General features: G+C 44.5%; 2 protein-coding genes across 2 annotated transcripts in view; both read left to right on the top strand.

Moving 5' to 3' along the window:
• The window catches only part of Atp6v0a4 (ATPase H+ transporting V0 subunit a4), a 56,325-nt gene that overhangs the window by 2,588 nt on the left and 25,918 nt on the right, over window positions 1-27,819 (top strand). Inside the window, exons 2-10 of the mRNA XM_027952207.2 lie at window positions 10,591-10,724; window positions 11,880-11,958; window positions 12,213-12,307; window positions 18,497-18,622; window positions 19,026-19,120; window positions 20,650-20,776; window positions 23,718-23,800; window positions 25,124-25,217; window positions 27,432-27,644. Coding sequence (XP_027808008.2) covers window positions 10,608-10,724; window positions 11,880-11,958; window positions 12,213-12,307; window positions 18,497-18,622; window positions 19,026-19,120; window positions 20,650-20,776; window positions 23,718-23,800; window positions 25,124-25,217; window positions 27,432-27,644 — 1,029 coding nt within the window. The 5' untranslated portion in view covers window positions 10,591-10,607. The remainder of the gene's footprint in view (window positions 1-10,590; window positions 10,725-11,879; window positions 11,959-12,212; window positions 12,308-18,496; window positions 18,623-19,025; window positions 19,121-20,649; window positions 20,777-23,717; window positions 23,801-25,123; window positions 25,218-27,431; window positions 27,645-27,819) is intronic.
• Window positions 1,668-2,305, top strand: LOC114105662 (rho-related GTP-binding protein RhoG-like). The gene has a single exon (XM_027952208.2). The coding sequence runs from the start codon at window positions 1,745-1,747 to the stop codon at window positions 2,303-2,305; it is 561 nt and encodes a 186-aa protein (XP_027808009.2). The 5' UTR covers window positions 1,668-1,744.

A 27,819-nucleotide genomic window follows, 5' to 3' on the forward strand; every position in this document is an offset into this window, starting at 1 on the left:
CTCCGCTCTCCCCGGGCTAGTGGTTCTCCAGTTTGGCTTCATGGCCCTTTATCCTGTTAAAATCTGAGGTCAAGGCAAAGATGGCCTCTTGCTCTTCTCCTTTTCAAGATCATACGGGAAGTCCTGGCCAATTCCCTCCGACCAGAAAACGAAAGAAGAAATTAAACTAGCTTTGTTTACATAGATTACTTCTCTTTATAGAAGATCTGAAAGAATCGACACACACACACACACACACACACACACACACCCTCCTGGAATGATAAATTTTTATATGGAAAATCCTTTTCCCCATCCCTGTGTACATGGCTCCCCAGAAGCAGTTTTCTTCTAGCTGCCAAGGCCCCCAGCACACCTTCACTGTCCTATCTCAACTCCCCCCCACCCCCCGGGTCACAGTTTAGTTTGCAGAGACCTTGATCACCTTTCTCTTCCATAGGGTATTGCCTTGGTCCGTGACATTGATGACATCATGCCCACTGGACCTGGTGAGCAAGAAATAGCACCTAGTGTAGACTAACTGATAAGGCATTTGCATATTGGAGAGCAGGAAATAAATCAAAGTAAAGTTTAGGGGCCTTCTACTGCTGTGAAATTTCTGGAGGTCCAGTGGTATAGGGCATGAGGAGCTGAGGCGAAGGGCAAGTTGTACGTGACCCCTCACGGTGATTGGTGAGGCTTTTGGAATTCTGGAGGCAAAATAGTCCTCATTTGGGAGAGTTGCTCCGCTGATTTACCATTTGGTAAACCTTAGTCTCAAGTGGGGCCTGGAGTAGGAACAGGCTCTATGACAGGCCCACACTGCTGTGCAGGCTGGTGCACCACTTGGGTGGCATTAGCCAGATTCATCTGGTATTAGCCAGATTAGCAGCAGACAGGGATGCCACCTGGAGCCTTTGGCAGGTCCCCACTAGTGAGTAGCAGTATGGGCCCTTAGGACTTGGGAGCAAGGCTCTGCCATTATCCACAAGCCAACTGCTTTCCTTTTGAGAAGATACTCTTGGCCTGTTACTAGGCCTCAGCAGAGGCTGAAGTTTGACCATGGTCCACCAAGTGGCCTGGAATGAAGCTGCCTGCTCCATGTAATGACCTGAGTATGACATGATTCGCTGAACCATGAAGTTGGGCATGCACCGCCACATCCGTCACCAAACAGAAGTGGTGAAGACTGGTATGAGAGGCCCTGAAGGCACAAGGACACAAGGCAGTGTCCCAAATGCCCTGGGACCCCACTCCTACAATGCTGTCTCCCCTCTCTCAGCCTGCACCTGTGGCTTTGCAGAGGGGTTGCCTGTGATCAGCTGACAGAGGAAGGGAATACCTAGACCTGGTTTACAGACGGTTCTGCACAACATGCAGACATCACCAGAAGGGGACAGCTGCAGTGCTATGGCCCCTTCTCTGGGACATACTTGAAGGACATTCATTAGTGAAGGGAAATCTCGAAGGGCTGAACTTTGAGCAGTGTATCTAGTCAGTACTTTGCATGAAAGGACAAATGGCCAGAGGTGTGACTTTATCCTCTGGCAGGTTTGGCTGCATAATACAAGAGTCAGAAGGAACCTGATTTAAAAATTGGTGACAAAAGCCGGCGATGCCGGCTTGCAGAAGCCACGAGGGATCCCTGAGGTGGGAGAATCTCCGGCTCCACGACAGAAGACTTTGAAGTGGCAAAGGTCACTGCATCCAGAGGGGCCCAGAAGAGGCAGGAGGCACTGCTTCCACTACTATAGCTTTATCCACAATGCAGAGCATCAAGTGTGTGGTGGTGGGCGATGGGGCTGTGGGCAAGACGTGCCTGCTCATCTGCTATACAACTAATGCCTTCCCCAAGGAGTACATCCCCACAGTGTTCGACGATTACAGTGCCCAGAGTGCAGTTGATGGGCGCACAGTGAACCTGAACCTATGGGACACTGAGGGCCAGGAGGAATACGACCGCCTCCGCACACTCTCCTACCCTCAGACCAATGTCTTTGTCATCTGTTTCTCCATTGCCAGTCTACCCTCCTACGAGAATGTGAGGCACAAGTGGCACCACTGCCCTGATGTGCCCATCCTCCTTGTGGGCACCAAGAAGGACCTGAGATCTCAGCCTGATACCCTGCAGTGCCTCAGGGAGCAGGGCCAAGCGCCCATCACACCTCAGCAGGGCCAGGCACTGGCCAAGCAGATCCATGCTGTGCACTACCTCGAGTGCTCTGCCCTGCAGCAGGACGGCATCAAGGAAGTGCTTGCTGAGGCTGTCCGGGCTGTGCTGAACCCCATGCCAATCAAGGGTGGGTGGTCCTGCATCCTCTTATGACCTTGGCCCTCAGCTTAGAGGCTGCCCCTGACCCCCCACCAGTTGTGCCTTGGCGCCTTATCTGCCCCCAGCTGTGCCTTAAGGACTAATTCTGGCACCCCTTGCCAGGGGGCTCCCTGAATACCTTTTTTTCCTTAAGGAGGCCCATGGGAAATGGACTTTGGGTCCTACCCCACTCTGCTTGAGAACACCAGGTATTCTCATGAGCTCACCTGGGCCGGGTTGACCCTCCCCAAGAAGGTCCCCAGTGTCTCCACCTCTCACATTTTCTGCTACTGACCAGTCATCTAGCTTTCCACAAAGTTGTTGCCTATTGTGGTGCCTCCTCTCAGGTTAGGGGCTGTCAGCCATCTCTAACCTCTGCCCTTGCTGCTCTTGGAATTGCCCCCCAAGATGTCTTCTCCCTCCCCCAAGGAAGGAGCCACAGAATCCTGAGAAGATAAATGTGTCCTAACCTGCCCCCATGTGCCCAGGCCTTATGCATTTGCTGACTGACTCAGCCCCCATGCTCCTGGGGGCCTTTCCTACCCGCAACAGCATCAATAAAACCTCCTGTCTCCAGTGGAAAAAAAAAATTGGTGACAAAGAAATATGAGGAAGAGGTGAGTGGCTGGACCTCTCTGAATGGGCAAGGAGCATGAAAATATTAACATCCCATCTGACTGCTCACCAAAAGGTGACCTCAGTGCAGGTGGATTTTAATGATAAAATGGTAGGATGACCAGTCAGCTCTGTCCCCAGCCACTTTCATGAACAGAGTGACCATGGTGGCAGGGATGGACTCAGCAACACTGACTTTCAGTCTCTAGGCCAGTCTGGGTATGACCACTGCTGAGTGCCCATCTGCCACAGCAGAGGCCAACACTGAGCTCTGGGTATGGCGGCATTTGCCAGGATGATCAGCCAGCTCCCTGGTGACAGCTTGATTACATTGGACTACTTCCATCATGGAAGGGAAGAATTGTGTCCTTATTGGAAGAGACGCTTATGTTTGATTTGGGTTGTCTTCTCTGCATTTAATGCTTCTGCCAAAAATACCATCTGTGGACTGGTAGAAAGCCTTGTCCACTGTTGTGGTATTCCACACAGCATTTTTATGTTGTTTTGTTTGTTTGTGGTGCTAAGATTCAACCCAGGGCCTCATCTCTGCTAGGCAAGCACGATACCACCAAGCTTTGGCTCCAACCAGCATCGCTTCTGATCAAGGGGCTCACTTCACACCATGGGCTCACTTCACACCATGGGCTCGCTTCACACCATGGGCTCACTTCACACCATGGGCTCGCTTCACACCATGGGCTCGCTTCACACCATGGGCTCCTGCTCACGCAGTTCCCCGTTTTCCCCTGCTCACCACTGTCCTGAAGTAGCTGGCTCAGTAGAACAGTGGAGTGGCCTTTTAGAGACTCAGTTACAGCTCCAGCTGGACCTCGCAGGGTGGAGGCAAGGTTCTCCAGAGGTTGAGTATGTTCTGACCAGCATCCCATACATACTGCCCTTTCCCCCACAGCCAGGTCCCACAAGTTCAGGAATCAAGGGTGGAGATGGGAGCAGCACTATTCTATATTACTTCTAGTGATCTACTAGCAATAATCCCCATGTTGGTCTTGTGACTCTGTGCTCTGCTGGCTTTGAGGTTTTAGTTCCAGAGAGAAGAATGCTTCTGCCAGGGGACACCACAATGGTTCCATTGAACTGGAAGTTAAGGTGACACATAACCAATTTGGGTTCCTCATGGGAGTCGACCAATAAGGAGATGCAGTGTTGACCGGGAACTAATTGTTCCACAGTGAAAGTAAAGAAGATATGTCTGGAATATAGGAGGTCACTCAGGGTGTCTTTCAACCTTACCATGCCCTGAGATTAAAGCTGATGGGAAACCATGACAGCCCCCTGCAGACAGGACCACTAATGGGCCACACACTTCAGGAATACACCAGGTAAAGAACCTTGGGCAGCCGAGTGCTTTCTGAAGACAAGAGGAATACAAAGCACGTACTAGAAGAGCACACTGTGATTGTCATGAATATTCTCTCCTTATTTTGTTATGAATAAATTTGCATATATAGACACACGTATATTAAGCAAGGGTCTTTGTTTCCTTTCCTATTCCCTGGTCATGTGATGTTTTTATTTTAGTATTTAAATATCTTGGACTTTATATTATGGTGTTTAAGTTGCAGAATGCAAGGGGAAGAGTAAACACCACTCAAGGAGTTCCCCTCCTCTTTCAGGAAAGGCTCAGTGCATTTTTAGTTATATCATATTGGGTAGAATCATGACCCTGGTGCCGGGGGTTGAACCCAGGGCCTCATGCATGTAAGTGCATGCTCTACTAATGAGCCGCACCCCGGCTCCCCAGCTACTGTTTTACATAGACATCAACTATGGCTTAACAAGATGTGTTTGGGTGCCAAGTTGTACTTTCGATGATCAATTTTATGTGTTGACTAGGCTAAGGAATGTCCATATAGCTGGTAAAGCATTATTTCTGGATGCATCTGTGGGGCTGTTTCTGGAAGAGATTAGCATCTGCTCCAGTAGACTGAGGAGAGACTAGGCCTGCCCAAGGCTGGAGGAAAACATCCAGTCCACAGAAAGATGGAGGAAGAGGCATTTGCTTCCTGTCTCAACTGAGACATCTTCCCCTGCCTGTGGCCATCAGACAGATCTCCTGGGTTCAAGCTTGCAGATCTGGGACCCTCAGCCTTCCTCATCGTGTGAACCAATTCCCTTAAGAAAGTGTGTGTGTGTGTGTGTGTGTGTGTGTGTGTATGTGTGTGTCCCTGTTGGTCCTGTTTCTCGGGAGAAGCCTAATTAATACATTTACCATCCGTATATCCTCTTGTGTAAAATGTCTCTGTGTCTTGGGTCCATTTTCTGGTTGGATTGTTTGATTTTCTTTTACTGATGAAGTTTGAGAACTCCGTAAATGCTAGTTGAGTTCTTTATCAGACATGTGGCTTGCAAATATTTTGTTCCAATCTTTAGTCCATCCTCTTAACGAATTTTTTCATCCTCTAAATAGCCAAAGGATTTTTAAACTATGTATATATATAATATATGTTAATATATCAGCATATGTATTTATATAAAGATAAATATATATTTATGAAGTATAAACATATAAATGTAAATATAAGTGTGTGTGTAATATATATATATATATACACACACACACACATACACACACACACACATATCTATATCTATATCTATATTTATTTATTTATTTTTTGTGTGGCTGCATGCTGGGCAGGAGCTCTGCCTCTGAGCCGCACCCCCAGTCCTTCATCAGTGTGTTGTTTTCATGGATTGTACTTTAGGTGTCATGTCTAAGAACGCTTTACCAGCCCTCTGTTCCAAAATGTTCTACTCTATTCCTTCTAAAAGTTATACAGTTCTACATTTAAAATTGATCTATCATGCATTTCGAATTAATTTTCAGTTCATGCCTCCCTGGCCTGCAGAGTTCACAGAGGGGAGAGGCTCCCCAGCCCTGAGATTCCTTTTGCAGTTCTTAGCTCTCATCTTGCTGATCTGCTTTGTGAATCCTGAGTTCCGTCTTCAGGACTTTGTCCAGTTCAATCCAGACTTGTAGGCAGATCTGCTCTGACAGATTAGTGGGTGTGGCCAAGCTCGGTTTCTCAAGAAACCCAAATTGTTCTTGTTGTTCTCTTTTTTTCTGGGAATCGAACCCAGGGGCATTTTACTACTGAGCTGTATCCCCAGCCATTTGATTTATTTACTTTTGAGACATGGTCTTGCTAAGTTGCTTAGGGCTGCACCAAGTTGCTGAGGTATTTTGAACTTGCCATCCTCCTGCCTCAGCCTCTAGAGTCACTGGAATTACAGGTGTGTGACACTGTATAGGCCCAAACCATTCCTTTCTTACAGGGCCTGGGAGTAGACAGCCTGCTCCCTCAGGGACCCCAGTCTGCACTGTGCCAGGGTTAAAATGGCCACAACTGCCCAGCTGTCCCCACCCAGCTCTTCCCTGCTGCCCCCCCAACTCAAGTTAGATTTTTCAGTGTTCTCAAAAGCAGTGGTGTCAATCAATGATCATGCACAGAAAACACCCAAGGGGTTTATTAAAAATGAAATTTCAGACAACCTAGGAGATTTGAACCCTGATGGGATATTTGAAATTAAGGAATTATTGCTGAATTTTAGGAGTGTCTATGACGTGTGTGTTTGTGTGTATATGTGTGTGTGTGTGTGTGTGTGTGTGTGATCTATGAAAAAATCCTTATCTTTTAGAGATATGCTGACATATTTTGAGGCAAGCACTCTACCAACTGAGCTGTATCCCCAGCCTAAAATCTAAGTTATGGTCCTTTTTTTTAAAAACATTATTATTTTTTTTATATATATGGCGCTGAGGATTGAACCCAGTGCCTCACATGCGCTAGGCAAGCGCTCTACCACTGATCTACAGCCTCAGGCCCCCCTCCTTTTTTTTTTTTTTTTGTGGTGCTGAGGAGTGACCCCAGGGCCTTGTGCGGGCACTCTACCAACTGAGCCATATCCCCCACCCTCATATTTTGGAAGAAATACATGATGTATGTAATTTGCTTCAAAGTAATTGGGAAGGTGGGGAAGTGGGCAGGCACAGATGACACAAACTTCAACAGTTACTGGAGTGACACATACATGGGGGGATATTCTCTGTACTCTTATAGCCGAAAGCTCTGTCCTTGTCCCTGATGCCAATCCAACAACAAGGACACGGTTTTGAGAACAAGGATAAAGGTTTATTGCTTTGCTACCAAAGGAGAAACCCAGGGGCCTCCTATCCCAAAGGCTGTGGGTCTGTCCATCAGCAGGAACGGGGGACTTTTAAAGAGGTGATTCAGAGAAAATGAGATTAGGGAGGAGAGATCAGGGAAAAGAAGATCAGAGAGGGGGTCAGGATGGAGAAGGTTGGGAAAAAGAAAAAAACCTGTAAGTTTCAAAGCCACAAGGGCTACCGTCAAAGCATCAAGAGAAGCCCTTCAAGAGAAGAATACCTTCTTGCAGGTATTGACATTTTCCCCACAATAAAAAGTAAAAGAACAGAAAAAACCCTTCAACTTGGGGTTCATTTTATGGGTGAGCACATGCAGGGGATCTGTGTACACCTGGGAAGCTGCTCTGGAAAGTTCCTTCATGTCAGTGCAGCGTCTGGTGCGGAGGAGCCTCTGAGCCCAGAGAAAGTGGCTCTGAGGGCCTCACTCTGTGGCCCTCACCTCCTCTGCCAAAGAAACAGGAAATGCCGTAGTTCTCCTGAGGAAAAGAGTGGATATCACGTGCAGTCCTGTCTCTTTCTACCTGGGCCACAAAGGAAACTGAATTTTAGACGTTGGGCACCGGCAAGTATTCCTCTGATTTTTTTTTTTTTTTTGCCTTTGAAAGTACATAGAATGTTTTGGAAAACAGCGAATAGGACGGTGGGTAATAGTCTTTTTAAAAGCCACTTTTTAGTATTATTTCATGCCTACGGTTTTTCTTTCTTTCTGTGGTGCTGGGGATACAGCCCAGGGCCTTGCTCACGCTAGGCAAGCGCTCTGTCACCGAGCCACACCCCAGCCCTGGACCTTACAATTTCTAGGGCCCTTGTAGGTCCCCTAGAAACTTTGTCCCTAACCCTCAGCTGGCTGAAGGCAAGTTACCCTCATCAAAAAAACAGTGTTCTGCTTCCTGGTGGGGACTCAAAGTCACTGCAGAGGGCACAGTGGGGGTGGGGGTTGAGCCGGTGGGGCAGGTTCGTCCTCACCCACGGCAGTGTTGATACAATAGAACCGCCTCAGGAGGAGCAGCAGGAGGGGTGCTCCCACTTGGGCCCTGGGCCACTGGCAAGCCACACCCGCGGAGGAGGCCCCGAGGCTGGATGGGGCTGCTGGGGGTCCCCTCCCTGAGCATTGAGTGGACCTCTCTCCCCTGAGAACTTGGGTAAGCACAGGGCCTTTCTCTGGGCTTTTGGTCTGTATGAAGCTGCGGTCTCGTGTCTCTTTCTGTGAACACATTGCCTTCGTTATAGAAAGGACAGTGTGGAAACTTTTGACTCATCTTGATGTCAAAAGGAAAAACAGGACCTGACTCTGCACTTCCAGAGGTGGGGGAAGTTTATTCTCAGTTCCATAGATGGAGAAATGGTTTTGAAGCAGATGCTTGGTGGTCAGTATTGAGCTAGAAGGTGCTAGAGTAAAAAAACATGGAATCATTCTAGCCTCATGACTTTTTTATGAGAATACAGAAATTTGTTAAACAAGTAATTGCAAATGTCTGTGACTCTGGCAGTATAGGGGAGGAAGCTTGGGTCACTGGGGATCAGTGATGGTCAGGGAAGGCTGGGTGAGGGAGAGGATACTTACATTAGACTGGAGGAATGACAGGTTTGTGGGGGAGGTGGGGATGAAAGATGAAGAGGAAGAGATGGAGGTTCCAAGCCCAGGGGAAAGCGTAAGCAAAGGCCCTGTGGTAGGTGAGCGCTCAGAACTACATGCAGGAGTCTGGGGAGCAGTGTGAAGACAAGTGAAGCTGGAGAAGACAGAGACAAGACCCACAGCCTTTTCCGGGCCAGCTCTGGGCTTTAGTCTTTTCATGACAGAAACAGATAGGCCAGGTATCTGGCAAGTTGTGAAGTGAAACTTCCAGAAGGCAACTTGGAGGAAAACCATTCAAGGTGACAGCGTAGGGCCTCCAGGGGGTGTTCCAAGGGAAGAGCCACAGCCCCTCCCTGTCCCCACCCCTTGCTCTCCGGCAGTTTCTTTTACTCCTTGGAGGGAATCTTCGCCTTCCTCCCAGCCCTGGGCCGTCCTTCCTTGCCGTCTGCTCCAGCAAACACTAAAGGTGGGCCGTCCGTCCGTTTGGCACTGACTTTGATGGTCTGGGGGGGGGGAGGGGATATGTTCTAGAATCACAGACTGCCGCACCCCACAGTTTGGAACCCGTCTGTCTGAGCACTGGGTGGCCTCGACACACCAGGGCTGGGTTACCTTGCTGCATATCTGCGCCAAGTCCAGGCTGCAGCCCTGGTGTGTCGAGGGGGCCAGCTGTTGGTGGCTCTTCTCCTGCTCAAGCTGTGGACTTTCCTCTGTGGCAGCGAGTAGCGGGTCTTATCACACGCTTGCAAGCCTCGCCCTTATACGAAATGCTTGGGAGGAAGTGTTTTGGATTTCAGATTTTTCAGTATTTGCATAAACATAATGAGAAATCTTGGGTCTGGGACCCAAATCTATATGCAAAATTCACCTGCTTTATAAACACCTCATACACACAGGCTGGAGGAATTCTTGAACAATATGTTTGGAGCACCTGGGTTGTGACAGTGACCGTATTAAGAGGTCAGCTGGGGACTTGTCTTGTGGTATCATGTCAGGGCTCAGAAAGTTTCATATTTTGGAACAGTTTGACTTTGGGGCTGTTGAATCATGAGTGCTCAACCTGTGTTCATGTCTCCATGACTGTAACCTTCCCTCTCAGGAGTGTGTCTCAGTCATTTTTTAAGCCAGAGGTGGTAATGTCCTTGTGACTGGATAGTGGAACGGATCTCACAGGTGGGTCCAAGAAACTCACAGGGCTTCAGATGAACATCCTTCTTCCGTATGTGGGACACAGACTTATTTAATTCCTGCTGAATATGTGGAGTTCTGTTGTATTTAATCATCCCCCATAGATGATATCTAGCATAGATTCATTTACTAGAAATTTTATTTATAATGGTATCGACATCCTTATTCATCTGTCTTTCCATAGGTACTCAGGTTTGTCTGGATAAATAGCATGGAGGTCTGGGGTCATGAGTATGAATAGTACAAAAGTCAATGGATATTGACAACTTGCTCTCTGAGAAAGCTATAAAGAATTTACACTTACTGTAGGAAAGGCTGTGATTTCTCACACTTTCCACAACTTGAGTCTTTAATCATATATACATGATTACATGTGTGTGTGTGTGTGTTATGGAATTTGAACCCAGAGCCTTGTGCAGGCTAGGCGAGTGTTCTACCCCTGAACTGCACACCCAGCCCTTGGTTTGTTTTGCAGTGTGAGGACCGACCCAGGACCCTGCGCATGCTAGGCAAGCACTACCAAGGAGCTGTATCTCCAGCCCCACCCTACCCCCTCATCGTATTTTTAAATCAGTGGCTAATTTGATAGAGGGTGAAAAGTTCTGTCTTGTTTTTGTTTACCATCTTTAAATCAGGAGTGATTCTAGTTGGGTTCTAATTTTTAACTTAAAAAAATCATCCTAAGACTGTCACATGTTCATTTCCTTAGATCTTTCTCTTTTTCCCCTGCAGACAGAAGCCAGGCCAAGATGGCGTCTGTGTTTCGAAGTGAGGAAATGTGTTTGTCACAGGTGTTTCTGCAGGTGGAGGCTGCCTACTGCTGTGTAGCTGAGCTCGGGGAGCTTGGATTGGTTCAGTTCAAAGATGTAGGTATTGCATTCTTTGGAGATAAGAGGAAGGTGGGAGGGAAGTAGATAAATCTTTTACCTCCCTAGTGAACAAAATGGGTTCTGCAGGAAGAGGAGCCTGGAGCTGGAATAGGTGGAATTCCACGGTCCTAGTTGTCCTGGTGGGGGTTTGTGACCACAGGGCAAGTCATTCATGACCCTGTTTTCTTCCTCCATGCCTGTCTTCTCTGGAGGAAGATTCTGAAGCTCTAATGCAAACCCGGATCACTGATGTGGGATGCCTTTGTATTTGATTTCCTGTGCAGCATCGTCAAACATGCCCATGCAATCTAGGGACAAAATATTCTGGAGTGCACAGCATTGTTTGTCATACCCAGGACTGAGTTCCAGAGTGATACTCCAGGGATAGAATGGCTTGAGTGACATTGGGTGTCACTTCCCAGGGGCACTTTATGTCCAAAGCTCTTTTTTTTGAATTGCATTTTGAAAATCAGTCTTTCTGATTTCCTCACCAAGATCAATGTCAAAGCTTAGCTTCTGCAGGGAAGGATCATGACCTTGTTTTTTGCTTTCCTACTTGCTAGCACAGGACCTGACTGGAGGCAGGTCTTCAGAAACACTTATTGGGGTGAGCCAAGGGTCACCACACAGGGGTTGGATTTTTATTGATGATTGTGAAACTTACATTGACTTGTGCAGTTTTCAAGGTCCATTCATATTTATGGCTTTATTGAAGATTCCCAGGCTTTTTTGGGGAGCAAATGCAGCTAAAAACAAGGCAACCTTGGGTGTGGGAGGACTTTGTTTCTCTTAGAAATGGCAAGGTCAGAATGAGCGCCAATGATTGTGGGTGAAAATACCAAGGGTTGGTTTTCCTGTAACTCACCTGTCTTGTACATGGAGACACCTGTTCCCAAGATAACTCCAGCAACATTCTCCAACATGAAGAAGATAATGCAGGGCTGGGGCTATAGCTCGGTGGCAGAGCACTTGCCTAGCATGTGCAAGACACTGCGTTTGACCCTTAGCACCGCATAAAAATGAAACAAAATAAAGGCATGCTGTTCATCTACAACTACAATTTTTTTAAAAAAGATAATGCAATAACAGAGGAATATGTTGGCAACCGTGTGGCCTAATGTGTGCCTGCTGTCCCCTTCCCCCTGTCCCTAGTTAAACGTGAACGTGAACAGCTTCCAAAGGAAATTTGTGAATGAAGTTCGAAGGTGTGAGTCATTGGAAAGAATCCTCCGTAAGCTACTTTCCTTACTGTCTAAATGGGGACTGGTAAGGAGGGAAATAGTTTGCACGACTAGTTAACAAATGTGTCCCTGTTTGTAATACTCTTTGGGGTGACTGTGGAGGCAGGAGGTTGGGGGAGGGCCCCTGGTGCTGGGGCAGGCCTTAGGGCAGCTGGCTGGAAGACACCTGTCCTGCTGGACCCTGTTGCTTAATTATGGGGACCCACTGTCACCTTGTATTCTCTTCTGGGGTGTCATCCCTCAGGTTTTCTGGAAGATGAGATGCAAAATGAGATTACAGTCCAATTGCCAGAGAAGTACCCGGAGACTCCTCTCCCTCGGGAAATGATTACACTGGAGGTAGGTTCTGCACTCTGCAGCTGCCCCCAGGGAAGGACAGTCACAAAGCCTGTCATTCTGGGAACTCTGAATGCCACTCATGGGTCCTTCACCTGGTTATAGAAGGTGAGAAAGCAGATTTACGTGGTTGTCACTTTTCAGGGTGACTTCCCCAGGAAAATTGCAAATTTGGGGGCCACTCCTGCTGATGCAGGGGAGAGCTGTTTTCCTTTCTCAACACAACCCCAGAGAAGCTCACCTCGCAAGGAGGAGTGATCTGCTTTGTGGACATAGATTTTCAAAGGCATCAGAGTCTTGTCTAGATGGTGCCTCCGAGCAGGCTGAATGTGGGCGAGGTGGCATGTCTGCTAGTCACCCGCCTGTGCAAAGCAGTTGGTGGACTAGGAACTTCTTCCTTCTCTTCCCCCTCCTCTTTTTTTGTCGGTGCTGGTTCTTGAACCCAGGGCCTCACACATGCTGGACAAGTGTTCTACCACTGAGTTGCACTCCAGCCCTGGAGAAAGGTTTTAACCAATCTGAATAGGACTTTCCCAGATCACCTCCAATTTCAACCTAACCCCCCATCATGGAATACCAGTCCCCTTCATTCAGCAGCCCCGTCTAGCTCTCACCCCAGCCCTTACCTCAGCCCCAGGCCTATTCTTGTGATCTGGGAGACATCCTTCTGGTTTATGCATTGACATTGATTCCTGAGCCATCCCAGAGGCCTCTAGTCTGACTGGTTTTCTCTTTTCCTTTTTTGGTACGGGAATTGAACCCAGGGGTGCTTAATCACTGAGCCACATCCCCAGCCCTTTCTTATATTTTCTTTAGAGACAGGGTCTCACTGAGTTGTGTAGGGCCTCACTAAGTTGCTGAAGCTTGCTTTGAACTCAAGATCTTCTTACCTCAGCCTCCCAAATCTCTGGGATAATAGGCATGCACAACCATGGTTTTCTTAACTATTCCACTTTCCGCTGCCTACCCACCAGGTTCTGTCCTGGAAGTGGTTGATCTCATCACTTCCCTGCTCAAGAATGTGCTATGGCTCCCTTCGTGCCTGTATCAGTCCTAGCCACCTCATGAAAGCCTGGCCTCCTGGTCCTGTCTGCACCTTACCAGTCCTCCACCTTCAATGAACTTGTCCCGTGATTCTCTGCTCACCTTGTACCCATTTCTCAACTCCAAGCTGTTGATCATGCTGTGCCCCAGGCCCAGGGTGCCCTTCCCATGCACCGCCAACCCCTCTTCATCTCCTCTTCTTCTACAAAGCCTTCTCCAGCTTTGCCAAAGCATGAAAATTCCATTCTTTTAAGAACTTCTAATCAATATGACATCTCATGATCTTCTAATTCAGTGGTTCTCAAGTTTCTTGGTCTCAGGCATCTTTACACTCAACTCTGATTGAGGATTCCAATTAATTAAATAATTAATGCAGATTATAGTTACTGATATTTACTGTATGAGGACCTAAAATAGGAAACAAGATAAAATTCATTCATCTAAAATCAATACCTTATCATTTATTAACATAGTTAAGATGAAAAATTAACTGCATTTTCCAAGATAAAAGCCTTTAGTGAGAAGAGTGGCAGTGTTTGCAGATTTCTTCTTCGATTCTTGACTTAATGATATGAGTTGGTGTCTCACAAAATCTGTTGTGATGTGTGGTTTTAATTGATGTTTGTGAAGATGGTCCAGCCTTACACAGCCTGTGTTTTAGATAGGAGCTTGGAAAAGGGAGGAATGTTCCAATCATCTTTTCAAACAGTTGTGGCTGTCATTCTATGCTGTTGCGCCGAAGCTTGATAAGCACAAGGACTTTCTTGATCTTGGTAAGCTGGTAGCAGGCATTTTCAATTGCAAATTGAGATGGCCGTGTTTTAGATAGGAGCTTGAGAAAAAACATCCATCCAACTGAATTCAGTATGAGCTGATTGGTTGAGTTCTCTTTTCTGTAAAAACTTCTCCAACTCTGCCCAGGCATGCAGATCTAAGTTTCACCATTTCAACTTTAAAATATTCCCTATTGTCCGATATTAATGTGCTCTTGTGGGGGGTGGGGAAGAGGAGAGCTTACCTTACATGGATATCCTTTTTTATTGTTTACTTTTATCTTTTTGGTAAGGGTTTCCCTTGGGCGGATTTTTAAAAATCTGAAATGATAATATCTTTTTAGGAGGTGACCTTGGTCTGTTTCCATTTATTGTGATTACCACTCCCTCCCTGCATTTGGCTTAAAACCCTTGGCTTGAAAGCTGTGGATTCACAGTTATATCTAACCTTTCAAGACAAGTTCCCAGGAGATTTTCCCATGGACATTCCAAGACTTGGTTTCATAACACTTTCTCAAAATCTGTTGCTACCTCACTTCCCATCCTTTGTGGTTTTGTCAGACAGCTGACTGTTGTATAGCTTGACTGTAGTATGTGTCCCTGTAGTATGCTGTTTTTAAGTCCTTTGGGTATAAACTGAGGAGTGGAGTAGCTGGGTCAAAGGGTGGTTCCATTCCAAGTTTTCTAAGGAATCTCCATACTGCTTTCCAGAGTGGTTGCACCAATTTGCAGTCCCACCAGCAATGTAAGAGTGTGCCTTTCCCCCCCCCCCCCCACAACCTTGCCAACACTTATTGTTGCTTCTATTCTTAATAACTACCATCCTGACTGAAATGAGAATGAAATCATAGAGTAGTTTTGATTTGCATTTCTCTAATGGCTAGGGATGTTGAACATTTTTTTCATATCTTTGTTGATTGATTGTATATCTTCTTCAGAGAAGTGTCTGTTCAGTTCCTCAGTCCATTTATTGATTGGGTTATTTTTTTTTGATCTTAAGATTTTTGAGTTCGTTATATATTTCTAGAGATTAGTGCTCTATCTCATGTGCGTGTGGTTAAGATTTGCTCCCATTCTGTAGGCTCTCTCTTTACCTCACTGATTGTTTCTTTTGCTGAGAAGAAGCTTTTTAGTTTGAATTCATCCCACATATTGATTCTTGATTTTATTTCTTGTGCTTTAGGAGCCTTGTTAAGGAAATCGGGGCCTAATCCCACATGATGAAGATTTGGGTCTGTTTTTTCTTCTATTAGGCATAAGGTCTCTGATGTCATTCCTAAGTCCTTGATCCACTTTGAGTTGAGTTTTGTGCATGGCGAGAGGGGTTTAGTTTCATTTTGCTGCATATGAATTTCCAGTTTTCCCAGCATCATTTGTTGAAGAGGCTCTCTTTTCTCCAATATATGTTTCTGGCACCTTTGTCTAATATGAGATAACTGTATTTATTGCATCCCTGGGATGAACCCCACATTATTGTGGTGCACTATCTTTTTAAATATGTTTTTGTATTCGATTTGCCAGATTTTTATTGTAGAGGTCTTTCACCTCTTTCATTAAGTTGATTCCCAATTTTTTTTTTTTTTTTGAGGTTATTGCAAATGGGGTAGTTTTCCTAATTTCTCTTTCAGGATTTGTCACTGAGGTACAGAAATGCATTTGATTTATGGCTGTTGATTTTATATCCTGCACTTTGCTGAATTCATTTATTAGTTTTAGAAGTTTTCTGGTGGAATTTTTCAGATCCTCTAAGGATACAACAATGTTGTCAGCAAATAGCGATAGTTTGTGTTCTTTCTTTTTCTATTTGTACCCCTTTAATTTCTTTCATCTGTCTAATTGCTCTGGCTAGAGTTTCAAGGACTATGTTAAATAGAAATGGTGAAGGAGGGCATCCCTGTCTTGTTCCAGTTTTTAAAGGGAATGCTTTCAGTTTTTCTCTCTTTAAAGTGATGTTGGCCTTGGGTTTAGCAAAGATAGCTTACAGTGTTGAGATATGTTCCTATTATCCCTAGTTTTTCTAGTGTTTTGAATATGAAGTTGTGCTGTATTTCGTTAAATGCTTTTTCTGCTTCTATTGAGATGATCATATGATTCTTATCCTTAAATCTATTGATGTGACAAATTACATTTATTGATTTCTGGATGTTGAATCAACCTTGCATCCCTAGGATACCCCACTTGATGGATGTGCACTATCGTCTTAATATGTTTTTGTATTCGATTTGCCAGAATTTTATTGAGAATTTTTGCATTTGTTCATTAGAGATATTGGTCTGAAGTTTTCTTTCCTTGATTTGTCTTTTTTCTGGTTTTGGAATCAGGGTAATGTTGGCCTCATAGAATGAGTTGTTTCCTCTTTTTCTATTTCATGGAATAATTTGAGGACTATAGGTATTAGTTTTTCTTTGAAGAACTCAGCTGTGAATCTATCTGGTTCTGGGCTTTTCTTGGTTGATAGGCTTTTGATGGTGTCTTCTATTTCATTGCTTGAAATTGATCTGTTTAACTTGTGTATTAGCCTCCTGATTCAGTTTGGGTAAATCATATGACTCTAGAAATTTGTCAATGACTTCAATATTTCCTATTTTATTGGAGTATAAATTTTCAAAATAGTTTCTGATTATTTTCTGTATTGCTGTAGTGTCCGTTATGATATTTCCTTTTTCATCACAGATTTTAGTAATTTAGTAATTAAGAGAGTTTCTCTCTCCTTCTCTTCTTTAGCATGGCTAAGTGTTTATCAATTTTATTTATTTTTTCAAAGAACCAATTTTTCGTTTTGTCAGTATTTTCAACTGTTTCTTTTGTTTCAGTTTCATTGATTTCAGCTCTGATTTTAATTATTTCCCATCTTCTATTGATTTTGGTGTTGATTTGTTCTTTTTCTAGGGCTTTGAGTTGTAATGTTAGGTCATTTATTTTTTCACTTTTTATTTTTTTAATGAATGATTTTAATACAATAAACTTTCCTCTTAGCACTGCCTTCATAGTGCCCCAGAGATCCATATTGGTTCTTGTTCTTGAAATTAATTCATCTTCACTACTATAAAATATCTTCTTTGAATATAATGTACTTCATCCATTGTATTGTTGATGGACATTTGGATAAATGGCCTTTCATATCTATATATTATTAAACCTCAGTATTACATTCACAAACTGTACCAGATATAGAGTTGATCTTATTGAGTTTTGAATGCCAATAGCTGTATTTTTCATTTTCAGTATTTCCAAAAGTTATTTTTCTGTATCTACCTGTTCTTTTAATATTAAGACATTGTTGTTCTTAATAAGAACAACATTGTTGTTGTTTAATAAGGAATAAGAATTTCTTATTTATTTATTTAACCTGGGATTGAACACAGGGGTGCTTAACTATGTCACATCTCTAACCCTTTTTATATTTTATTTAGAGACAGCGTCTCACTGAGTTGCTTAAGGCCTCTCTAAGTTGCTGAGGCTGGCTTTGAACTCGTGATCCTGCTGCTTCAGCCTCTTAAGCTGCTGGGATTGTAGGCATGCTTCACCATACCTGGCTATTTATTTTTTTAGTGAAATCAATAACTTCATTTATCTCTGAATATTCAAAAGAGAAAACAAACACACACACACACACACACACACACACACACACACACACACAGATGTAGCTCAGTGACAGAACACTTTCCTACCATGCATAAGGCCCTGGGTTTAATTCCTAGCACCACCAGAAAAACAAAACAAACTTTAAAATCTTTTTTCATACTGCTCTATAAAAATGATTTCATGACATAGGGTTTTGTGTTCTGATTTTGTTGGTGATTTATCTTAATATTAGATTTTATCACAAGCCTCATCTTTTTGTGTCCCCTTTTTCTAAAGAAGGTTTTTTTTTTTTTTTTTGCTTGTTACTGTCTCATCGTCTGTGCCCACCTTTCTCTGTTTCCTTTTCCCACTTGCTTGTACCTGGCTCTCCAGATTCTCACTTGGAACAGGAGGTGACTCGGAGGTGATACAAATTTTTCTTCCTATATTTAATCCATCATTACAGTTAATTTGGGGCAGAGGGAATTCTCAACATGTAAATCCCCTCTGTCTTCCCTGTCTAGTGTTATAGAGGAGGGAAGGATGCCTGGGCTTCCCCATGAAGGTGCCTCCCTCCCTGAAGAGTGTCCTCCTTTCCTTCCCATTGATAAGGGAACCCTGGAGAGCGAGTGGACGGTTCCAGCTCAGGTTCTGCAAGAACAGAGAGTTTGTGGCTGGAAAGGTCACCCAGCTTCCAGCTGTGTTAGGGTGCACTGAACCCCTCTTTGGTTTCAGTTATCGGTGTGGGTAGAGTAGGAGTATCATAGTGCTTTCTGTCTGGCTTACCTTCTGTTTCCCTCCTGCATAGACTATTCTAGAAAAATTGGAAGGAGAATTGCAAGAAGCCAACCAGAACCAGCAGGCTTTGAAGAAAAGCTTCCTAGAACTGACAGAACTCAAATACCTCCTGAAGAAAACCCAGGACTTCTTTGAGGTCTTTTTTTTTTGTTGTTGGGGTGGCGGTGTTCATTAAAGGGCCCATTTAATTAAAACCTCGAATTTTCTCAAAATTTGAAAGCTGGTTGATTTGGAACATGAATAAAACCCCTTGTTTCTGTCCTATGGCCAGATCATCAGTGAAGGGGAAGAGAATGTACCCAAAATGGCTCTGACAGAAGGGAAAGTCGAGCAGAAGGACAGTTAGTTTGGGCAGATTTGGGGTTTTCGCAGAGAGAGACTGGGGACGATTTTTGGTCTGGCAAGGAGCACTCTGCTGTTTAATTCTGTTAATCATCTTGTGGAAAATTAAAACTCCTTTAAAAACAGACAAAACCTTAAAATGTGGGTGCCCCTAAGATACCAGTGCATTTCAATGTCAGTGGTGCTTTGGATTTCAGACGGAAACCAATTTAGCCGAAGATTTCTTTATTGAAGACACTTCCGGTCTCCTGGAGTTGAGAACTGTACCTGCATTCGTGGCTGGAAAGTTGGGGTCAGTGTAACTCTAGGTCCTGAGTCATGGGTTTCCTTGAGTGTTTGAGGGAATAAATGAAGGAACAAAGAGCCACTGGAGTGGTCACTGCTACCTGTGGATGCAAGGCCTCCACAAGCAGCAGACCCCAGGGTCATGGTGCCAGTGGCTGGGGTGGAGGTAGTGAGGGCTCCCTCTGTGTCATGGCCGTGCTCTTGTCCTTCAGCGCAGGGAGTGCCACGCATGGATAGCTCTTGTGGGGAAAGCCTGGGGATCAAGCCCAGAAAGATCTCCTCAACTCTTCGTTGGGTTTGGCCCTGGGTTAGGGGGTATACGTTTTTTCTTTATCTTTAAATGGCACTTGGGTAACGTGCATTTGGAGTTTGAGTTTTTAAATGTAATTTTAGAAATGATAGAGTTATCCAGTCAAGTCATTTCCAGTTAGTAGCCATATTATGTATGACACTGACAAAAATACATGGAGATTCAACATGGGGGGATTTCAGGCTGGGGTTGTGGCTCAGTGGTAGAGAACTTGCCTAGCATGTGTGAGGCACTGGGTTTGATTCTTAGCACTGCATATAAATAAATGAATAAAGTAAAGGTCCATCAACATCTAAAAGAATATTAAAAAAAAAAAAAAAACCAACAAAAAGCAAAATGGGGGGATTTCATTCAGTGTCTAAGTGAAATTGATGAATTTTAAGATATTCCTGAACATTGTGGGTTTGGGATTTCTAATATTTTATTCAACTAGTTATTGAGGGCCTGCTTTTTGAGGCACTAGGAATTGAATTTGAAGTGAAAGGAATAAATAATTACTGAAAACATTTGGAGCTGGGGGTGTAGCTTGGTGTACTTGTCTTAACGTGCACAAGGCCTTGGGTTCCACCCTCAGCACTGTAAAAAATGATTTTTTTTGATCCAGTGGTAATTTGGGATCAATATATGTTTAAACTGATAAACCAGTGAAAGTCACCACTTTGAATATCGTATTAGAAGTTTGTGTCAGCAATTGTTAAATATCTGAATGATGAGAAAAAACAGAGATATATAAAAATCAATGTGTATTTCCTTCTTTAATTTTTTTTATAATTGATGCATTATAATTATACATAATAGTAGAATTCATTTGGACATGCACATAACATCATTAGATCAATCTCATTCTCAGTACCTTATCTTTTGTTTCCATCTTAACACATTAAAAGTTTTTGGTAAAAATGCACAGAGACCATTATTGAACACTTATTTCCAGGAGCTGCAATGCTATATTGAATATTCTATCACATTTTTAATTGGAATAAGTAAATATGGAGTATTGGGATAATTTTTTTTTTTTTTAAAAAGCACCTCAAAATATCAAAGAGAACAGAAGGTCCAAAGGGACTTGGGTAGTTGGGGCTGGGATGTGGGCTGGCCTTGTGATCCCTGACCCCAGCTGTATGAAGACACCTCCAGCCTACAGAGCCAGGTGGGCCATCCTTCTGCAGTTGTGCCATAGAGCCTGCTCTCTGGGCCCCAGTAATGTCTCCTCTTCTGCTGCCCAGGTTCACGGCTGGAGTGATTAACAGGGAGAGGATGGCTTCCTTCGAGAGGCTGCTGTGGCGCATCTGCCGGGGCAACATCTACTTGAAGTTCAGTGAGATGGACACGCCTCTGGAGGATCCCGTCACGGTGGGAGGCCCGGGCTTCAGGAAGCCTCCGCTGAGATTCCTGGAACCGTGTCATGAGAGTCTGGCTCTCAAAACATTGAGTCTTTAGTTCTGTGAGACTAGCACCTCACAGAACTTTCTTTCTCCTATCTCCTCTTTTTGCCCTTTTTCTATATGTTTGAGGGGTCACTCTAGGACTGAGTCTTGTTAACACCTTCTTGTTAAAAGAAAGTTGATTCCTTTCTCCAAGTCGTGTACCTATCTTGTCTCCAGAAACTTAGCTGTACCAGCATTACGTGAGTGGCAGCTGTATCTTAATCACAAAGCACCAAGAAGCTATTTAGGTCAGTTTCTCAAACTTCAGTGTGCCCATGAACATAGATCCAGGTCACATAGAAGTGACCTGGGATCTTGTTAAAATGCAGACGCTGACTCAGTGGGGCTGGGGCTGAGCCTTGGTGCCTGCAGCTCTTACAGCCTCCCAGAAGATGCTCACGGGGTACTGGTCCACTGCCACAGGCTTCAGCAAGACGGGCTTCTAGGGGCTTCTTCCCTGAGAGCGTCACATAGGGTTAATTCCCATGGGGTATTGATTCCTCCACCCTTCCACTGAGTGTTGAAATCCACTCACTCTTTAGTTCAAGAAACTGAGCTTGTCTCTAAAAGAGTGTAATCGTTTCCAGATTAGAGGCTAAAAGAATTAATTTACAGTTTTATTTGATAAAGAACAACTCAAGAGGCTGAGGCAGGAGGACAATAAGTCCCAGGCCAGTCTCAGCAACTTAGCCAGACCCTATCTCAAAATAAAAAATAGAAAGGGCTGGGAATGTAGGGATGTGGCTCCCCTGGAGCACCCCTGGGTTCAACCCCCAGTGCCACAAAGGAAGAAAAAAAAAAAAAAAGAATAACAACAACAAAACTCTCTCATGATTAAAATAAATGAAATTTAAAATAAGAAGGAAACACAAACACAAAGCATTTAAAAAGCACTATAATGTCTTTATTCTTAGTCTCTTCTTGTACTATTTTTCTCTAGACTGTAGCCATAAGCAGGTATGATTTTATATGGTTGTTATACATGGAAATGATTCCTCTTTCCCTCTTCAGTTTAGGTAATATGAGAAAAATTCTTGATATCATTACCCGTAATTTCTATAGATTATTTTCAAATTTGACGTTGAATCATCGTTTTTCATAATGATGTTTTTTTTTTATTTTATTTTTGTTTGTGGTACTGGGGATAGAACCCAGGGACTCTTTACCACCAAGATACATCCTCAGACCCTTGTATTTTTTGAGACAGAGACTTGCTAAGTTGCTTAGGGCCTCACTAAACTGCCCAGGCTAACCTTGAACTTATGATCCTCTTACCCCAACCTCCTGAGTAGCTGGGATTATGCACTACCATGCTTGGCCATAATGTAATGTCATGGTAGTACAGACAGTACTTAAAAACATCTGGAATCTGGAAAAAGATGACCACATTGAAGGCCACCCAATGGATTTCTTTCTTTCTTTCTTTTTTTTTTTTAGAGAGAGAGAGAGAGAGAGAGAGAGAGAGAGAGAGAGAGAGAGAGAGTTTCAATATTTATTTCTCAGTTTTTGGCGGACACAACATCTTTGTTTGTATGTGGTGCTGAGGATCGAACCCGGGCCACACACATGCCAGGCGAGCGCACTACCGCTTGAGCCACATCCCCAGCCCCCCCCCCCTTTTTTTTTTAATTTGTTTTTTAGGTGTAGTTGGACACATGCCTTTATTTTATTTACTTATTTTTATGTGGTGCTGAGGATTGAACCCAGGACCTCGCACATGCTAGGCGAGCGCTCTACCACTGAGCCACAGCCCCAGCTCCCCAATGGATTTCATGACGTGAAATCCCTGGTTCTGGTGGGTCAGGAAATGAGACATTCAGAAAAAGACCAAGGTAGCATCCATGGGTGAAGGCTATTACTTTGGACCTAATGTAAAGTAGGCAGCTCAGAAACCCCACACCACTCCTCCCTTGCTCCCATAAACAATGCCCAAAAGAGGACTTATTTTGAGGCTATTTTAATAGATGCCTAACATTTCCATTGAGTTGATGTGATATTAACTTTCTAATTTTGAACACTTCATTTTCAAATTTTCTCCAGAATATAGATACTATGATGAGCAACTTTATGCATGTGGGTTTTTATTTTCTTTTGAATTTATTCTGTAACATGAATTTAAGGAAGATAGGATACTGGCTTAAAGGGCATGGCCATTCTTTTTTTAAATTTTATTTATTTATTTTTATGTGGTGCTGAGGATCGAACCCAGTGCCTCACATGTGCTAGGCAAGCACTCTACCATTGAGCCACAACCCCAGCCCCAAGGGCAGGGCCATTCTTGTCACACTTGAAGGGTCCTGACAAGTACCTCTCCCTGGGGCACTACCTGACTCAGTGCCCTGAGTGGTATGTGGTGAGTTCCTTGGGTTTGCCGTCACTTTTTCCACAGTGGGTTTTGTAACTTTTCCTTTGTTCCCTTAAGTTAATTAAGAGTGAGAGAGCAAACTTATTCAGTTCATATTTCTTTGCTGTAAGAGTTGAATGATTTCATAAATGCTGTGGAATGCATATTCTTCTTTTCTGTGAATTGTCCAACTTGGACTTGATGAAGCAATTTAAACAATATTCCCAAGCGTGCACAGCAAGCAAATGTGTGAGTTGAAAACTAAACACAGCTTTCCTTTTGTTAAATATCAAACACACTCATCCCTGAAGTGCAGGTGTACGTGGGTTGATGTTGGATGTTTTCCTCGTATGCCTCGCAGTATCCTCATCATGCCCTTTCTGGATGTTTTCTTTTTTGTGATCCCATCTCTTAGGTAGAGGGCTTAGAGCAGAATTCAAAGCCCAAGTGTGGTCCCGTTGGTGTAGCAAATAGTGAGGTTATTACTTTAAGGTCTTTAAGAAAATTTGTTCTGATTTTCCAGAAAGAAGAAATTAAGAAGAATATATTCATCATATTTTACCAAGGAGAGCAGCTCAGACAGAAAGTCAAGAAGATCTGTGATGGGTAAGAGAAATTGCTAATGATTCTTTCATCGGTGACTGGGGTCAGGATCAGGTGGACATATGTCATGCAGAACGTACATGGTTGGGGCTCCTTTGAGGTCAGTAGGGTTTAGAATGACATTTAACATGGTGGTGTTAAAAATGCAGCTGACTTTTATAGTTGTGGGAATATGAACAGAGAGAACTTGAATAACATTTAAAGGTAACTAAGAATAGACATGTTAACCATTCCACTTTATTCCTTGGTATGTGGTATATCTCATTTCTGCTGCTAAGTAATAAGACAAGCCAGGTAGTGTACACCTGTAATCCCAGCCACTCATGAGGCTGAGGCAGGAGGATTGCAAGATTGAGGTTAGCCTGGGAAACTTAGAGAGACCCTGTCTCAAAATGAAAATTTATAAGGTTGGGGATGTAGCTGAGTGGTAGAGCATCCCTAAGTTAATCTCTAGTACCAAAAAAAAAAAAAAAAAAAAAAAAAAAAAGAGAAAGATAGCAAACTACATGGCTAAGTTGTTGCTGATTTTGCAGACTTGTCCTGTATGCAGCCCCTTAGAGTCAGAAACTACCCAGACAATAATACACGAGATCCTGAAGGGGAGAAGTGTTACCATTGAGATGTCCCATCAAAGTCCAGGTCCTTGGTGTCCTGAACAAAGACTTGAGCAAGACACACAGACGTAACAGAGTACAGTTTTACTGAAAGGTGTAGATAGTCCTCTGTTGGGCAGAACGAGTGGCTGGCTGAGAGAGACAGGCTCAAGGCTCCAGTGTTGGAAATTGAGATCTTGTAGCCTGGACTGTGGAGCTTCTGTTCCCTATGGGACCTGATTGAAGACCTTACCCCATTTTTCCCATCAGTTACCTTATAATAGTGATTAGAATATTGCCCACTTTACCTTCATTGGTTATTTTAAAATTTGAACCTGTGGTGGGAATTGTCACGGTGATGTTCTCAGTGTCATGGTAATGGGATTTATTGTAAATAGGGATGGGACTCTTTTCCTGTCCTGTCCTCCAGCGGCTTCTTTCTAATGTTCTGTCTCTGCCATCTTGGTGTCCCTGAACTCCTACCTAACAGAGGGGGCTCAAGCCCACAATGTGATTTCCATAATAGCTCACAGGTTTTGTGGTTTGAATGAAGTTCATTCATGTAACAGAACCACAGTTCAATTTCTGGGACTGCCAAAGAGGAAGCTGTTGTCGTAGGAGAGGGTGGCCATCTGACTCGTGTGGGCCAACAATGGCCTTGCAGAAAAGGGATTGCAGAGTGCTCTGCAGCACTAACCCACCTCCACACATCCTTGGAATGTATTGAACACAGGTTTCGAGCCACCATATACCCCTGCCCAGAACATGCTGCAGAGCGCAGAGAGATGTTGGATGGGATCAACGTGCAGCTGGAAGATCTCATCACAGTGAGTGAGGGGTTCCTGGGTGAGCTGGTTGGGGCTGCCTCTGTCTTTTCCCTCAGAGTCCTATCCCTAGGCCCTGCCTGGAAGGCTGGCTGGAATGTTTGCTGCACTCTTCTGCCTGTGGCTGGAGAAAATTGCACAATTAAAAAACTGTTCAATAAGCCGAGGTGATGATACTGCCTGTCAGCAATGCTTCGCCCAGCTCCCAGCCACAGCCCTAGCCAGCCTTCAGGAGCCTACCTTAATCTGATCAAAGGAACCCTTTATTTCCTGCCTCAGCCTAGATGGAATCTAGGATCCAACTAACCAACTTACTACGTTGAACAACCAGTTTGACCCGTACTGAATTAAGCCGACCAACTAAGTCTGTAAAAACAGTGCATCTGGTTTTGCCATGGGAATACTCGTATGTCTCCAATTCATTTCCTTGAGAGTGTGTCATCATTCACGGTGACACCGAGGGCTTCTGTGATGGGAACACTCATCCGTCACAGTGGCTTTGAGTGTGCCCACTAAAGTCACCTGGAATATTCCATCTGATGGAATATTCTAGACCAGCACCGTCGAGTTGAACTCTGTGTAATGCAAATGTTCTGTAGCTGGCAATGTCCAGTGCTGTAGTCACTGGCCACATGTGGCTATTGAGCACCTGAAATGTGGCTAGTGCCAGGGAGGAACTGAATGGTTATTTTTTATTTAATTACATTTAAATTTTACTACCTGCCTGCGGTGACCATAGGCCAGCACAATGTGAGATCCTCCATGGGTGGGTTTAGGAATTTGCGGTGTCTGCATTTGCAAACACTAGGGCCAGGAGGCTCCTTTACCCTCCCAGAAAATCCGTGTTGAATTTCTTTAATCCTCTATTCCTTCATTGTCACTGTCACAGATGTTTCCCTCAAGTAATCCCGCTTGAAGTCCTTTTCCCTGAATGCTCCTGGTAGAGCTCACGAAGGCTGTAACGGGGAGAAGGGGAAGGACACGATGCTTGCGACGCCCAGGTCAGCGTGGCTTGGGCAGCCTCTGTGTTCACGGATTTTGGTGGCCCAAGTTGGTCAGTTTCCCCAGCAGTGACTTCTGTCTTCTGTTTAATCAGGACGCGGAGTGAGTCTTAGCCACCCAGGCGGTTCACTCTGGGGGTGCTCTTACAAGAGGATCCCAACAGCAGGCGGGTAGCACAGCCAGGAAGATGAGGGGGCCAGATGACCGGTGGAGCAGGGGGTTCTCTGCCTGGAGGCCGTTCTCAGAGTTTGGCGAGTCCTATCCCTGTCTTATACCAGTATTGAGTCCAGGTCTGTCACCAGGTGTTTCTTTCATAGAGGGAACATGAGCTGTTCTTGAAAGAGTGAGCTCCATTTTAAGGTTTAGGCCAGTTTTATCTGCTGGAGCGGCTTTGTCTCCTGGAAGTCCTGTGACCAGGGTGCTTCATTCTGCTGAGTGACCCTTCAAGACACCTCAGTGGGCCTGACGGCTATCATTAATCTTACATCCATGATGTACCTTTTACAGAATACTATAGTAGCCACCTGTAAAGGTTATTGAAAAGATCACCTATTCATTGAATTACAATTAATTTCATTAAATACATCTTGTGTGGGACAAATCATCCATTCAGTCCTTCATACATTAATAACTTGTCACTTCTTAGAGGGATTATGTATCACAGCGTGTCTTAATTTTTAGGGCTGCTACAACAACTTACTGTAAACTGGGTGGCTTAAAACAACAGAACCAGAAGTCCAAACTCAAGGTGTCTGCAGGGCTGTGCGCCCTCTGAAGTCACCAAGAGAGGGTCCTTCCTTGCCTCTTCTAGCTTCTGGTGGTTTCGGCAACCCTTGGAGTTCCTTGGCTCATGGATGCAGTGCTCATCTTAATTGAATATGACCTCATCTTATCGCCGTTATGTGTCCATAATCTTATTCCAAATAAGATTATACTTTAGGACTTCATCTTTTTTCTTCCTGGGGGAGGGACACAATTCAACCCACAATAATAGGACCGTGGACTTTAGAAGAAATGGAAAATTTGGTCTTCGCCCCAGGGGTGTAGCCTCTATAGGGGATAAATTCGTGGTGACAGGTAAAGTCCAGATGAGCTCCTTCCTCTGACATGGAAGGAGCCCAGGACATGGGAAGCCATGGTGGCTGATGGACCTCCCACCCGTGTCAAATGCCTCCATGTATGTTCCTGTCTCTCTGCGTGTTGTCTTTTGCCTAGGTCATCACACAAACGGAATCTCACCGCCAGCGCCTGCTGCAGGAAGCAGCTGCCAACTGGCACTCCTGGGTCACCAAGGTACAGAAGATGAAGGCCGTTTACCACATCCTGAACATGTGCAACATTGATGTCACCCAGCAGTGCGTCATCGCTGAGATCTGGTTCCCAGTGGCAGATGCTGGACGCATCAAGAAGGCGTTGGAGCAAGGCATGGTGAGTGGCACGAGAGCTGGGAGGGGGCAGATGAGTCACATCCGTCTCATCAGTCCCTTCGTGGGGCTCTTGGAGGTTGTCAGCCCTCTGAGCTTTGCAGGTGACTTCGTGGTTGGTTGGTCTCCATCTTTGTATTTTCAGGTCTTAACCCAGTGTTAGGGTGCATGAGAGAAAC

This window comes from Marmota flaviventris, chromosome 1 (assembly GCF_047511675.1).
Source record: "Marmota flaviventris isolate mMarFla1 chromosome 1, mMarFla1.hap1, whole genome shotgun sequence".
Lineage (NCBI taxonomy): Eukaryota > Metazoa > Chordata > Mammalia > Rodentia > Sciuridae > Marmota > Marmota flaviventris.